This window comes from Macroventuria anomochaeta, assembly GCF_010093625.1.
Source record: "Macroventuria anomochaeta strain CBS 525.71 unplaced genomic scaffold BU25scaffold_4, whole genome shotgun sequence".
NCBI classification, from domain to species: Eukaryota; Fungi; Ascomycota; class Dothideomycetes; order Pleosporales; family Didymellaceae; genus Macroventuria; species Macroventuria anomochaeta.
In genome coordinates, this window is record NW_022985365.1 from 40,472 (window position 1) to 55,224 (window position 14,753).

At 55.2% G+C, this 14,753-nt stretch overlaps 2 protein-coding genes across 2 annotated transcripts; one reads left to right on the top strand and one right to left on the bottom strand.

Moving 5' to 3' along the window:
- Positions 1-1,044: 1,044 nt before the first annotated feature.
- On the bottom strand, positions 1,045-5,479 carry BU25DRAFT_437174 (uncharacterized protein; the record flags this gene model as incomplete). The annotated part of the gene is made up of 4 exons (XM_033708988.1): positions 3,876-5,479; positions 2,138-3,812; positions 1,631-2,084; positions 1,045-1,457 (listed from the first exon to the last, which is right to left on the bottom strand). The coding sequence occupies exons 1-4, from the start codon at positions 5,264-5,266 to the stop codon at positions 1,045-1,047; spliced, it is 3,933 nt and encodes a 1,310-aa protein (XP_033565550.1). The 5' UTR covers positions 5,267-5,479.
- A 3,926-nt stretch (positions 5,480-9,405) lies between these two features.
- Positions 9,406-13,989, top strand: BU25DRAFT_407025 (uncharacterized protein). The gene is made up of 4 exons (XM_033705435.1): positions 9,406-9,795; positions 9,851-12,978; positions 13,022-13,265; positions 13,342-13,989. Exons 1-4 carry the CDS (start codon positions 9,561-9,563, stop codon positions 13,539-13,541), a joined length of 3,807 nt encoding a protein of 1,268 aa, XP_033565551.1. The 5' UTR covers positions 9,406-9,560; the 3' UTR covers positions 13,542-13,989.
- Positions 13,990-14,753: the final 764 nt, after the last annotated feature.

Consider the following 14,753-nt stretch of genomic DNA (forward strand, 5'->3'; position numbering starts at 1 on the left):
GGTAGCGACACTCACCGAAAAGAAGCCTGATTTTCGCAACAAGAGCGTGTCCATCGTCGTAAGGCAACCGCCAGGTCCTACTCATGTGAGCACTTCTGACCTTCAATCGAGATGAGGTGATTAAATTTAACGGAGGATTGGTCAGTGAAGGTGAGAGAAGGCGTACCTCGCCGCTAGCGGCATAGCAAATGGAAGTCACGACCGCAAGCACCGCTGCTTCACAAAAAGAACAAGATGGATGTGGCGCTGATTCACCCAGGTACGGGAGAATGGAGATGGAAGAGCACCAAATATCTTGCTGCCTACCCTCTTCCGCTCGCCGTTATCAATTCGCGCGGCCTGCTGGTTTGATCATCAATGCGTCTACTTCTATTTGTGCACCTGCTTCCTCTCGATTGCTGCTAGCGTGTATCTGCTCCTATCTTCCTTCACTGCAACTGCCCTTCTGACACACGCTTAAAAACATGTCTGGAACAGCGAAGGAGAAGTCATGCTTTCTAGCCATAATCCAACGCCTATGCAGAGCAGATTCGAAGTGAAGTCTTCGCACGCTGTGCTCATTCCGTTCAACTACGTCTCACGAACAATAACCAAGATCCAGAAGCCAGATGTACAGAAATCGAAAAGCAAGAATGTGATACACCCACCCATGCAGGCAGTCTCAATTGACACCACACATTCCTTGCCTTAATATGAGAGCGTCTTGAATCAGTGAACCAGTAGTGTGCCTGTCGATCGGTATGGCTTTACGTTAAGGCTAGCAACTACACTACTCCAATGCTCCGCTAAGAAGGCCCACAAGTATCACGAGGATGTCAGCAGAAAAAACGTAGAGAGGTACAGACCATCTCAGGATGCCAACTTCCTAGAGCAAAAGTGTGCCAGGAAAAAGACACAACACGCCCCAATAAGAACAAAGTGCAATCGAAAGGTAATATTGAGAAAGAAAAAAACAACGCAACCGTGATATATCGCTACAACACCATGCAAAACAGCCCAAAGACAAGTGATTTCCCAACACCATTGACCCGGTCCAATCGTTGCTCATATGAACGCCCTTGACCGGATAACAACCCTAATGGTCCTCTTGCGCTTGACCCCACACCCTTCCTGAGGCCCAGTATCAGACTCAACATCGCTCTCAGGCTCGGAGTCCGAGACTTCAATCGCGACCTCCTTTTCCTTGTAGAGCTCGCCATCAACCTCAACCAGAGTCTCATCTTCCCCTTCCTCCAGATAGTCTTCGTCAGCGCCTTCGTCGAGGAAGGCCTGTTCCAGCAAAGAGTCCTTTTCGAGCACAGAATCGACCTCCTCGATGTCTTCCAGCAGACCAACTCCAGTATCATAACTATGTTTCCTCCTCATGCCCGCACCAGCAATGACCAACGCCCTGGACATCGACGTCGGCTTCGTCTTCTCGATAGTGACAGTACTCGTACTCTTCTCCTTCTCCTCTTCTTTATGTTGTGTAAATATAGTGACAGGACCGCCCACATCCTCTACTTCTTCTCTGCGGAAATATGGGCTAGAAATAGGTATGACCTGGGACCTCGTCAACGACCCCTCCCCTTCAGAGATCCCATCAACTACAAAAAACCCTTCTGGCCGGAAACACGTCGTAGTCCAGAACGGAAGCTGCCGTACTTCTTCTCGCTGGGCGCAGCTTCGCCCATCTCGCCCATGAGGAGACCAATGGAGGAACCGCGTCGCGATCGTGCATCGCCAGCGTCACTGGCCGCGATGCCTGGGATACCGAGTTGGCTCCTGCGCTCGACGCGCATGTTCCTGTAGTTTTCGAGTTCGCGCTCGAGTTTGACGCTCTTCTCGCGCTCCTCACGGAGTTCGCGCTCGGCGCGCTTAGCGGCAAGCTGGTTCCCTGAGTCGGACGACTGCAGCTCATCGATGGTGGAAAGCAGCTTAGCGATCTTGTCGCGGGCTTTGTTGAGGTCTTCGGTAACGGAGGCGTTCTGCTTCTCGCGACGCTCGATCTGAGACTGCAGATCCTTGACTGTTCGGTCAACGTTGCGAACGGCGCGAGAGTCGGAAAGACGTGTCGATTCAGAGTCCTCAAGGGCTTTCTCGAGCTGTGTCGCATAGTCAGCTAGATGTATGATGAGAAGGCTACACAATTACGTACCTCTTGAATACGTCCGTGGAGAAAGCGGACGTCCTTGCCAGCCGAGCCGCTGTAGCCCTTGGTTTCGAGATCCACCAAACGAAGCTGAAGATCCTTGAGATTTTTGCCGACAAGACCCTTCTCCTTGTGCAACTGGACGTTCGCCTCGCGTTCGGCGATTATGTCCTTTTGCAGCTCCTGTGCCAAAGCCTCAGCACGCCGCATCTTACCAACGGCGGCAGCTGCGATGTCTTCCTGCTGGGCAAGACCAGACTTGAGTTCGAGCAACTCACGATCGTAGGCAGCGGCGTTACGCATAGCCGGTGACTCAGACCGCGACAGGTCATCCAGTCGAGCCGCTGCCTCCTGCAGTCGGGTCTCAAGGCGCTTCTTCTCCTCAATGGCGGAGTCGCGTTCAGCGGCAAGGTCGTCGACGTTAGTGCGGAGGTTACGGACCTGAGACAGGAGGTTCACGATCTTAGATTGAGCCTCGTTGTGAGCATTGGCTGCCTCATCGCGAGAGTTGGACACCACCTGGAGGGTCATCTCCAGGCGATTCTTCTCCTTCGCCCATGTGGACGAGTTGAGCACCTCGTCATCCCACTTGCTCCTCATCTCCTCGATCTCTTCGCGCAGGCGTCCATTCTCCTCGCGAATGTAGATGATTGTCTCGCGCTCTTGTTCGAGCTCGTTTGTCAATGTCGAAAGCTCGGTCTGGTACTTCTTGCGCGTTTGCTCTAGCGAGCTCTCGCCATCTTCGATGTCGTGCGCATGCTGGCTTCTGTAATCCTCGAGCTCGTTTTGCAGCCGCTTCTTGGCTTGCAGCGCGGCCTGCAGATCGGTTGAGAGGTCCTCGACACGTTCTTCATACTGTTGGACTTGTCTTTGGAAGTCCTCAACCATACCGTCCATCTCCTTGCGCTCCGCCATGTAAGTAGCGCAGGTCTCCTCGGCCTCGCGTGCTTGTGTCCTGGCGAATTGCTCAGCGCGAGAAGCCTTGAGCACGGCGATCTCAGCTTGTTCAAGTTTGTTGAAGTACTCATCAGCACGGTTCTTATATAAGCTCAAGCTGGATTGAACGTCAAGCAAGGTAGATGTCTCGTCGTCCAGTCGGATTTGCAGATCAGCAAATTCTTGCAAGAGCTGGTTGTGGTTGGCTTGTTCTTGCTCGCGCTCAGAAGCGAACGCGTCCAACTCAGTCGAGACTTCGCGAAGCTCGGCTTCCAAAGCCGCTTTCATTTGCTTGACGTCATCAAAGGCAGTCTTTGCGTCTGCCAGCTCGTTGATGGCATTGTTGTGTGCTTGTACGATAGATTTGCGCGACTGTTCCTGTGACTTCAAGATCTCGAAGAGCTCTTCGTGTGACTTTGTTTGCACTTCTTGATAGGACAGCTGTCCTGAGCGTAGGCTGTGCTCGAGTGAGGAGACCTTCTTCGCGGAGTCGTCGAGCATGTCATGGAGACGGAAGTTCTCGCGCTCCAGTTTCTGCACTCGCCTCATCGATGGGCTTTCCTCTTGCCAACTGTTATTGCGTACAGGAGATTGATCGAGTTGGCTCTGCAGGTGCGCGTTTCGCATTTCCGATATCTGCAGCTGGTTTTGTGCAAGTTCGAGCTCGGCAGCCATGTCCATGCGGTTGTTGAAAGAGATGGTGTCGACTGTGCGGTCAGAGCGGGCGGAATCGTTTGTTGCGTTACTGATGTGACGTTGGTTAGTCGGTGTGCTTGTCGAGAATAGCTTACGGTTCTCGCTGTCTAACCTCTTGTGTGTCGGCGATCGGTTTGCGTTCGCTTGATTCACCTGGCTGCTGTTCATCTCCTCTAGCAAAGCCCGCTTCGAGTTGGCATGGCGTGTATCCAATTCATTGATCTCACCCTCGTGCCTCTCTCGGAGGTCGTCCAGCTGAGCTTCTGCGCGGTTGTATCGCTCCACAGCCACGCGTAAAGCCTGGTTGGCAGCCTCGAGACGCTCCGCGACATCTACAGCCCTGGAGATCTGTGGCTTGGCAGCATCGTAGGTGACGGCGACGTCTGCAGACTCTGGGTCAAAGACCTTGCGGAGGAGCATGAGCTGGTTGTGGCACTCTTCGAGCTCGCGGTTGTTGTTATCCAATGTCGCTTGGACAGCGCGGGTGTTTGCTTGAGCCTGGGTGCGTAACTGTCTTTCAGTTTCAAGCTTGCGGTTGACTTCTGCAAGCTGGAGGTTGACAGTAGAAGACGCCTTCTCAGCGGTGCGGTTGCTCTTCGCCTCGCGGTTGATCTCGTGGTTCAAGTCTTCGAGAGTAAGCTCTAGCTTCTCTTTCTGCTTCTCCATCGATGCAATGGTGACTTGAGCGTCCTCGAGCTGACGGTACAGGCGCTTGTTGTCTTCGTCGACCTTGGATTTTTCGTTTGTCAATTGGATGATCTTGGAGCGCTGGGTCTCGCCGGCACGTGAGTTACTTCGAGCAATGTCGAGGTTCTTTTGTTGGACTTTGTTGAGCAGTGCGCGGTTGTCATTCTCGGAAGCTGTAAGTCGCCCCTTGACGGTGACCAGCTCACGCTCAAGACGTTCCTTCTGTTGGTCGTTTCGTTCCCTGAAGCCTTCTGCATCAGCAAGCATCTGAGTCAGGTTGTGCACTTGCTCAGCAAGGTCATCACGCTCGGCTTCAAGTTGGTCAAGTTGCTGATCCTTGAGCTCGAGTTCCTCTTCCTGTGCAGCGTGCTTCTCCAGTGCCAGACGTGACTGAGTACGTTCGGCTTCGGCATCAGCATCCATCTTTTCTTCCTGCAACTTGAGGTACTGCTCTCGCAGATTTCGGAGCTCGCCCTGGTACTCCTTGCGTTCTTGCTCATGCGCAGTACGAGTTTCGGTTGCGCGGCGCAGAACATCTTGCTGAGCATACATCTCCTTCTCGATGGTGATCTTGGACTCATTCAGAGCATTGTAGTCGCGCTTGAGTGTGTCGTATTTGTGCTCACCGAGCATTTCCACGTCGTCACGAGATTGCCTCTCGCGACTGAGCTCCTTCTGAACCTCGAACATCTCAGACTTGAGGAGCTCAATTTGTTCCTGAAGTAGCTTTGACTGCGCATCCTCAGTTTCCCGGTCCTCGAGAAGGCGTTTGGCATCTGCAGCTTCACGATCTGATTGCTGCTTTTGGGCGCGCATGGCTTCGAGTTCGGCATTGGCCTCGCGCAGGCGGCTTTGGAGACCATCGTGTTTCGAGGCAAGGGTCTGCTTTTCTGCATCGAAGATCTGCCGATCAGACTCGTACTTCTTCAAATCCGCCTTCAGGATGGCCAGTTCGCTCTCTTTGCGGCGGATGAGATCCTCGTAGCTGGTCGAAGTTGAGGAAAGATCAGAAATCTGCTGACGCACTTGTCGGTTCTCTTCGAGCAGCTCCTTGATCTGTTTCTTGCCGGCTTGCACTTCCTTGTCCGATGCCGCCAGCTTGATATCGAGATCCTGCTCCGTCTTGAGGAGCTTCGACTCCAGCTCTTGGAGTTTTCGCTCCTTCAGACTCAGGTGACTTTGCAACATCTTCACTTCCTGGCTCATGGACTCTTCGGCTTGGCTGCGTTGTGACTGAGCGGCTTCAAGTTCCTGCAGTTGCTGATCAAGGCGTGCAAGCTGGTCTTCGAGGTCTTGCTTCTCGGTTTCCAGATTCCCGATGATCTGGCCTGCTTGCTCCAACTCCTTGCGCCATACCTCAGCCTGGTCTTCTGTCTTCTTCTTGGCTTCCATCAGGGCGTCCAGTTGGTCTTCGAGCTGATCTTGATCTTCGATAGCACCCTGAAGCTTCTCAGCGAGCTCGGCCTCTCGGATCTGGAGTCGTTTGAAGATTTCTTCCTTATCCAGGGCCAGAGCGCGTTCGCTTTCGAGTGTCTTCTGGATCTTTTGGATATCCATCTCGGCTCTTCTTCGATCATCCTCCACGCGCTGTCTTTCAGCCGCCTCCTGCTGCATCCTGTCCTCGAGTTGAAGGATCATCTCGTCGCGCTTCTTTACTTCAGCAGCTTGACGAGTGGCCCCCAGCATTGGCCTCATGCGCACGAAGAGTCGCCACCATGGGTTGGACTGGAGGTCAAGGTACACTTGGAAGTTCTTCTGTACGATGCGAGTCGCCTCAGCTCGATAGAGGCGTTTGTGGGCGATTCGACGTTGAGTGAATCCACGTGCTGCTGATTGGAACTGGATCATGATATCGCGAATAAGGTTATCACGCTGATCTTCCAGTTCGGCAAGAACACCGGCTCGGAAGAAGACCTTTGTGATACCGACACGGTAGAGAGCCTTGTCCATGCCCAGCTTTTCAAGTATCATCTTCGCGACAAGCTGGCCCTCGAGGTAGCCTTTTGGAATGTCTTTGCAGAGGACCTCGTATCTTTGCCTGAACTCGACAAACGTCAATCGGTTGGGGAAACCGGTACGAGCAATTCGGATACCTTCGAGTACACCGTTGCATCGTAGCTGGTCAAGCACAAGAGGAGCACTGAACTGCTTGGGTCGCTTCTTGTGGTTCGGCAAGATACAACGAACAAAGTGAGGGTGCGTCGAGTGTAGCTGAGTCATGAGCGTTGAGAGCTGCTCCTTGTGACGCTGAGCAACAGTGCGGAAGAGACCCTTCTTTACGCGGCTACGAGTGCCGCCGACTTCATCGTCAGGGTCTGCGCAGTCTGCAAACAGATTGGCGATTTGCTTATCAGACGATGCCGCGAGAAGTCGTGTAACGTTGTCGTTCAGAGGGTCCTTGTTCTTTTCCAACCAACCCTCCGTGGAGTACTCGACCTCAGCGGCGTAATGAGTGAGCACGAAACCTTGCGTCAGCATGGAACGCTTGTACTTGTTGCTCTTGCGGTCCCACAGTGAGTGTAGCTTCTCGGTGAAGCTTACATCGGTGGCTTTAGGCATGACACTGTCTTCGTCCAAGCAGGAGAAGATGCCAATTGGGTTGGGCAGTTCGATGAGGTCAATGGTCGGTTGCAGATCGCGGCCGAAGTCGATGAACTTCCACTCGATCTGTTCCCGAGCGTACTCTTCCTGTTCCAGGACGAACATGTGGTGATTGAAGAACTGCTGGAGCTTCTCGTTCGTATAGTTGATGCAGAGCTGCTCGAAGCTGTTCTCGTCAAAAATCTCGAAACCGGCAATATCCAGAACACCGATGAAGTGCGAGTCGTCGCCTCCGGATCCTGTTTGGTCCAGCTGTCGGTTGATGCGGTCGACAAGGTCACCGAATCCACGTTCATAGATGCCCTTGGCAAGAGCGTCGATGGCGAGGTTCACCTGCTCGGGTGTCTGGACCTTCTCAACCCACTCGCGTCCAGCCTTGACTCGGGGATGCAGCAAAGCCTTCATGAAGTCGTCGGCGGAGACACCGAGCAACTGACATACCTTTCGAGCTTGCGCCTCGGCGTTGGAGTCCAACGTGGCCTGGTCCGCTCGCCGGCTCTCCTTGACCGCTTTGATGTTACCTAGGTGGAGAACAGCTGCGACAGTCCGGAGGATGCCAGCCTGCTCTTTGTCGGTGAACTTCATGACGTGGAAAGCTTCTATCAGTGTATTCCACTCGTCGCGGTCCGACACACCGGCGATCGCGTCGTTGCCATGCTTGGTGTAGTCGAAGTCCTCTGTGTCTTTCGAGTCCAGCAAGAAGTCCTGCTTCATCGCTGGGTCCGCTCCGCGCAGCAGCTGATAGAAGATGTGGTAGTTGCGCTCGTTTGCGTTCAGCCTCACAACCCTGGACTTCTCGAGCAGATACCAGTCGATGTAGGCACCAGCAATCTGGCCTGTGCGACTGAACTCGATTCGAATGAACTTTCCAAAGCGGGACGAGTTGTTGTTCCTGACCGTCTGGGCGTTACCGAACGCTTCGAGGATAGGGTTGGCTCGCAGGATCTGTTCGGAGAGATTGGTGAGGTTCTTTGCGCCAGACTTTGCTCGAGGAGTGTCTGAGTTCGCGACCGCAGCCAGGTACTGGATGACCTTCTTGGTGTTCTCAGTCTTTCCAGCTCCAGACTCACCACTAGCCGACGTCAGCTGAATCCACCACATTGCCAAGGTCAGACACTTACGTGACCAGGATACTCTGGTTTGTGCCTTCGTCCACCAAATTGCGGAAGGCCTCATCTGCCATGGCGAAGATATGTGGTTTCGTCTCTTCCCGCCCTCGCCCACGATACATGTTGATGTAGTCTCTCGAGTATATGGGAAGCGGACAGTAAGGGTTCACTGTGACCAAGAACAAGCCCGAGTATGTCTGCCAGTTGTTAGTATGTGTCTGTCGCGCTTCGTGTGTCCCACCCACGTAGATCAGATCTGCCTGGTATCGCATGTGTAGGTTGTGGATGACAGAAGGCTCGTTCAGATGTGTGAGCTCGGCCATATCGCCAGCCTTGTCGAACTTGGCTGGGTTGACTTTGTCGACAGCATCCTCTTCGACTTCCTGCTGTGAGCCATCGTCACATTGTACCAGCAGGTTCCCGCCCGACCGCTCTTCCACCACCCATCCTCGGACGAATGCGGTCTTGGCGTCGCGCAGCCAGACATAGCGCTTGCCCGAGAAGTCGTTCTCTCCCTCTACGATGCCCCCTGGTTTTGCCATGTCTGGCGCGTCTTCTGAGATGAACTGCGGTGCGAATGTGCCGATGGGTACGCTATTCCGGTTTGAGTTTGAGCGCAGCCGCGAGTCGCTGCGGCCGAGCGGGGGACTGCTCAGATGTGTAAGAGACTGGTGCCGTGCGTGCGCCATCTTGGGCTCTGTGTGTGGCAGTTCGGCGACGGAGAGCGGCCGCGGTGGTGGGCCGGGCGACGGTGTTGCTGAGCTTCCTCTCGCGAACGGACTGTTTCGCACTCGTGACGGACCATTGGGAGCAGGCGCGCTCATGGTCGTGCCGTGGGTAGGAATGGCGGCAGGTGCAACAGGTCTACTTTTCCGCGTCGATGCCGCCCATTATGCGGCGAGCGCGGCGTGATGAGGACGGCGTGCAAGAACAAAAGCCGCCGACAATTAGAAACTATGTACAATGATGCAGCAACGAGCAATGCGCCGTACAGGGTGAATCGAGTCGCAGGTAATACAAAGTAGGTTTGCGGAGAGGCGTGCATGCGCGCGGGCGGACGGCAAGCTGTTGATCACCTTGTTTACCCTGGCAACGCGAGGCGCCAGCCAACTTTCGGGCCTGGGCGAGATCGCGGCCCATCGAACATCGATCGACCGCCAAAGCGCGTCCTGCACGTGACCATTTGACCGCGGCCTTTGATTTTGGAGACGGTCAACTGCTGCAGCAGCTCTCACCGTGCGACCGCAAGCCTCAACCACCCACGGCGCAGAGTGACGGCGCACGCCTGGATTTCGCTCTGGTAGATCCTAGCGCATCGCATCATCGACAAATCTCTCGACCGCTCGATGCGCTGAACTGCGTGCAAAGCTCCTTCCTCGACGCGCTGCGCTCCTGCCGCAATGGCCAACAACAACCACCCACCTGGGATGCCTTTTCCTTTCCCATTGCCGCACACGCAGCAGCCGCCAAACGCCGCGCACCGAGACGGCCAACAGCAACATGGCCCTCCGCCGCCGCCGCCGCCGCCTGGCTGGAACCTCCCGGGTCTCCACCAGCAGTATCCCCCACAGCCACACGCGCCTCAACCGCGTCATGCTGAGAACCAGAACAATCTGCCTCCTTTCCCATCTGCCGGTGAGTGAAAAGCCGTGTTGTGTTTCATCGATGGTGCGTACTGACCTTGACCTAGCCCTGAGCTGGCCGCCGCAGATGCCTCCCGAGTGGCTGCAGTTGATGCAGAGCAGCATGCAGAGCGGCTTGATGCCACCACCCCTGCCCGGCCTCACCTTCCCTCCGCCTTCGCTTCCACATACACCGCAAGCTCCCGCGACACCAATTGCATTTCCTCCGCAATTCCCTCCGCACTTCCCTCCACAGCCCACGGCAGCCCCAGCCGAGCGAGTGCAGGAAGTCATGGACAGCGATCGGGAAGACGGCGAAGTCACCGATGCTGAGGGTGGCTCACAGACACCAGCAGGCATGGCCATGCGCCAAAGATACCCCGAGCCTCCACGATCGGCGCCTCGGGCAACGGCCAGGCCCTCTCGCGCAGAGGACGCATACAATCCAGACAGGCCCTCGGCGGGTCAGACAGCGCCGCAAGCGAGTGCGGCCGTGAAAGAGATGGACCCGGTACTGCAACAGCGCGAAGAGGCCAAGCAATTCATCCGCCTCCTGAACAGCAACAACATCGGCTACCACGCTCTGGCTAAGGAGAACATCGACGTAGAGCTTCTGAGGGGCATGTATCGCAGCATGAACCTGCCGTCTGAACCTGAGCCTATCCCACCGCCAAAGACAAGTGGCGCAGTTGCGCCCAAACCCTCGAGCGCGAGTCACGCCACCACCACAACAACAACAACAACAACAACACCAAGCACGTCACAAAAGACGGCGCCTGCCGTGTCCACCAACGTTGCTGCTGTATCAGCCGCAGCCGCAGGCGCTGCCGCGTCACCAGTGGATCGCAAAGACTATCTGGCACGCCTGCAGGCAGCTAAGCTGGCTAGACAGTCGGGCCCAACCAAGGCCAGTCCGCCACAGAAGTCACCGTCTGTGGCTGTTGCGTCTCCCGCAACCGGCATCAGCACGCCTCAGGCGACCATGACACCGACAAGGAAGCCGCCGGCTACAGACGAGCACAAGGCACGCCAGACTGAATTGATCAAGCAGCGACTGGAAGCACTCAAGGCGCAGAGCAAGCAGACCGCGGCATCGTCCAGCAACAGCGCACAAAAGCCTGGACTGTCACAGCCCACTCCCCAGCAAGCGCCTGCTACAGGTACCTCAGCGCCGCAAACTCCCGCCTCAGGATTCTCAGGCATACCTGGCCTGTTCATGAACGCGCCATCAAATACGGGCAACGGAACGTCGACACCGTCAAGGCAACCACAAGCTGTTCCGCAAAAGCGTCCAGCGCCCTCGGACACTTCAGTGTCCACACCACGAGGCTCGGTGACGCCCTACAATCGCCCGTTCGGCCAGTCTCCCCACGCACCTCACGAGGACTCGATGATCATCGAAGTCAGTGATGACGAGTCCAATGGCAGCGATATGGACATTGATGACGACCAAGCACCATCGGGCTCATCTGCTATCCGCCAAGCTCCTGTCTCCATACCTGGATTCCCTCCCCGTCAGGCACCGGTGCCGGCTGCACTATCTGCCGTCAGCACACCTGGTCCGCAAACACCTGCAACCCTTGCACGAACGGGGGAGCTCAATACCAAAGAGCAGGAGCTCGCGGCTCTGAAGCTCACCCTCAAGAAGAAGCTCGCGGAGCAAAAGCGGATCAAGGAGGCGGCAGAGGCTGCAACGGCGGCAGCGTCGGCCGCAGCTGCATCAGCCGCTGCACCTCAAGAGACACCCTCAAAGCAGCATCAAGCCCCTTCCTCGCTAGCCGCCGTTGCATCTCAACAACTGCCATCGGGCGGTCGTTCGCAAGAGACAGCTGCACCTGTCCCTGCCCGAGCCAGTACGTCAGCTGGCGATTCGTCTCGAGATCGAAAGCGACGTCGTCGAACAGAGATTCAAGAGCAGCTGCCTTCCCTCGACGACGAAATAGCCAGCAACGAGGCGGAGATGGCACGACTCGCGAAGGACCTCGAAAGGCTCAAGACAAACAACGAGCGTATCATGCAAGACAAGCAGCGGTTGACAAAAGAGCTGGAAGACCTTGGCATTGATACCGGAGGCATGTCACACGCTGACATGCGAGCAACAAAGGACGAGATCGAGCGTGCTATGTCGCCTGAGGCTGGCACTGGGCCGCAGATTGCTAGTGCGCTTCCACAAGCGTCGCCTCTGCGTGAGGAGTCCGGTGTCTCTGCTATGGCCTCAGCGGAAAGCATAGATATCACAGCAGCGGAAAGCATAGATATCACAGCGACCGAATCGACCTCTCTGTCCGCACCTGCCTCCACCGCTAGCCAGCCCCGCCCACCTCAATCTGGCTTCCTGCCCGGACTCGGACAAGCTGCACCCCATGTACATGCTTCCACACTGCCTCGGGTTCCGCCGCAGCCCATGCAAGAGCCACTCGCAAGTCCATCCCACGACTTGCAGGCTACGTCCGATCGTATGGAACCTGTCGAGGCATCAGGTCACGCTGCCACCAAGAACGATCGCGCCTCCGCTACTTCTATGGACGATGACGAAGACATTTATTCGCCGCCACTGACGGTCGAGGCCGGTGTCAATATTGAACCTATTGTGGCGGAAGCACCTGAGCTTCAGGTAGAACAGAACCTCGCGAATGCCCCATCACCGTCCGAAGAAGGTGAGGTGGAGATGTCGGAGTCATCTGAAGATGAGGACGATGAGGACGATGAGGAAGAGTATGAACCAGAAGAACACATTGTGGAAGAACCCATCGTCGACGAAGCCATCGTGGAGGCACCTGCTGTCGATGAGCGTGTCATGGAATCATCGCAACACGCTCAGCTGCCAGAGCCGCAAGCCGAACAGGCGCAGTCTATTGGACAGTCTCAGGTGTCGACAGAGGACGAGGAAGCCTACGAACCACCTGACGTCGATGAGGAAATGACCGAAGTCGCACCTGTGGCTGATGCCGCTCAGTCTGAGGCTTTGTCTCCTGGTGACGCAGACGACGGAGCTATGGATATCGCCACGTCTTCATCTGAGGACTCAGACGACTCCGATTCAGACTCGGACGAGGAAACTCAGTCAGAGCTTGGAGACTCGGAGTCGCAGACACATGTGACACAACAAGTTATTAACATTGCTGACGATCTAGCACCTGAGCTGCAACCAGAAACTTCAGTGGCGACTGTTCCAGCTGCTGTCCAAACAGAAAATGTAAGTGTTTTGCCATTTCGGGAGATTCCGCTGACAATGTAAGGTGCAGACCATTGAGGAGGAGCCTGAGCCAGTCGGCTTCACTCCCTATGAAAGCCCCCTTCGCATGTTCAAGTCTTACCGTTATCACCCCAACTTTTCGCAAGACGTCGATGGCGGCTTCTTGTCCATGACCTACAGTCATCAAATTGACCCTGAAAAGCCTTTGTGTCCTTTTGAATCTGCAGGTGGATCTTGCAACGACCCCGAATGCCCCAATCAGCACTTCCGGGGCATGGGTATCACTGGTGCGTGTTACGGAGGGTCTCATACTCGCGTTTGTTGTACCCCTCCCTTGTACGCAGACTGACTTCTATCCTGTAGGTGAGAAGCTCCTCGTCCAACTTGGAACCGCCAATCCTGGCAAGACACAGGACGAGAAGCAGCAGTGGAACGACGGCCTGCGGAGTGTTCTGAAGGATCTTCGCCAAAAGAATATCAAGGACCCCAATGGTATTGCGCGAGAGATTGCCAAGTACCGTCGACAGTTCCTCAACGACGATACCCGGGTTGTCAACCTGTGAGATTGTAGACCTCCTTGTGCGGAGTATCGGCCTTGCTGTCTGTACTCCGCCATTGACTTTGACCGTACAGTACAGCGCACCTTGTTCACTTCCTTACGTTACCCACTCAGCCGGTCGACCGGCTCTTCGACAGTCTTCGACTTCAGTAATTCTCCGAACGGCGCAAGGCGCATGTGTTTTGGACTGTAAGCATCGATACCCTATGCATTGGGACGGAGTTCGGCCTCGCTTGGGGCAAAGGCATTGGAGATTTCGTATGTGACTTGAATATTGCAAAAGCCACCAATGCTGCTGCTACCGTCAACCCTGGCGTCTTGACACAGTTGCTTGACTATCGAATCAGCCGTCTAGTCCAAGAGATTCGGTTATCTCAACGCATGATGTGCTGGTAGCTAGGGGCGATGCAGCGGCCGCGGCGGGCTTCAGCTAGGTAGACAGAAGAATACATTCAGTACATCAAGAAAGGTGTGTAGCTCCTACAACGTGTCGCTGTGATCGAAGCATGTCTACTTTTCCTCGGTTGTTGCTGACTTTGAATGCGTGAACTGATCGTTCCTGTCCGCCGATCCTACGCCATAGCGACAGGAAAACGAGCGCAACACCTCAACAACACAATCTGCAGCTCTAAATCTTGGAGCAGTATGCTGTATCGCGTGTTGTACTCGTGTCACCTGAAAAGAATGCACATTGCGACGAGGGCAATTTTTCACTATAGTAGACCCCATCCGCCATGCTATAAAACATAGCATCTCCATGCGGAAGAGGCACAGTTCAACAAGACCTTAGGCAATCGTCTCTTGTTCGAGCATCGATACTGGAGGCTTAGATGTACGACGGAGTCGCCGCGTACTTTCAACCAGCTCAGTTATTATCCCCCGATTTGGTTCCACGGTAGACACAAGCCGGCGATTCGGTGATGTCCAACGTGGATCTCAGTCCCATATTAGATCGAGACGTAGAGACGGCACGAGATCGTACTCATATGGCGCGACACCGCCGCTGTTTTAGTTCATGTAAATCTCGACGTGTTGCTAGATTTCGATGTTTCTGTGGCTGGCATACTGGGGACGAAGCCGTGACGTCAGTCAGAGTTTACTTCGTGCTGGAGCGTGCCGCTGTCGGCTTCGCTCCTCAGATCATCATTGGAACAGCGAAAGGCTCGCAGCATTTCGCATGCACTGTGGAAGAATGGTCTATCACGAGATTGCTATG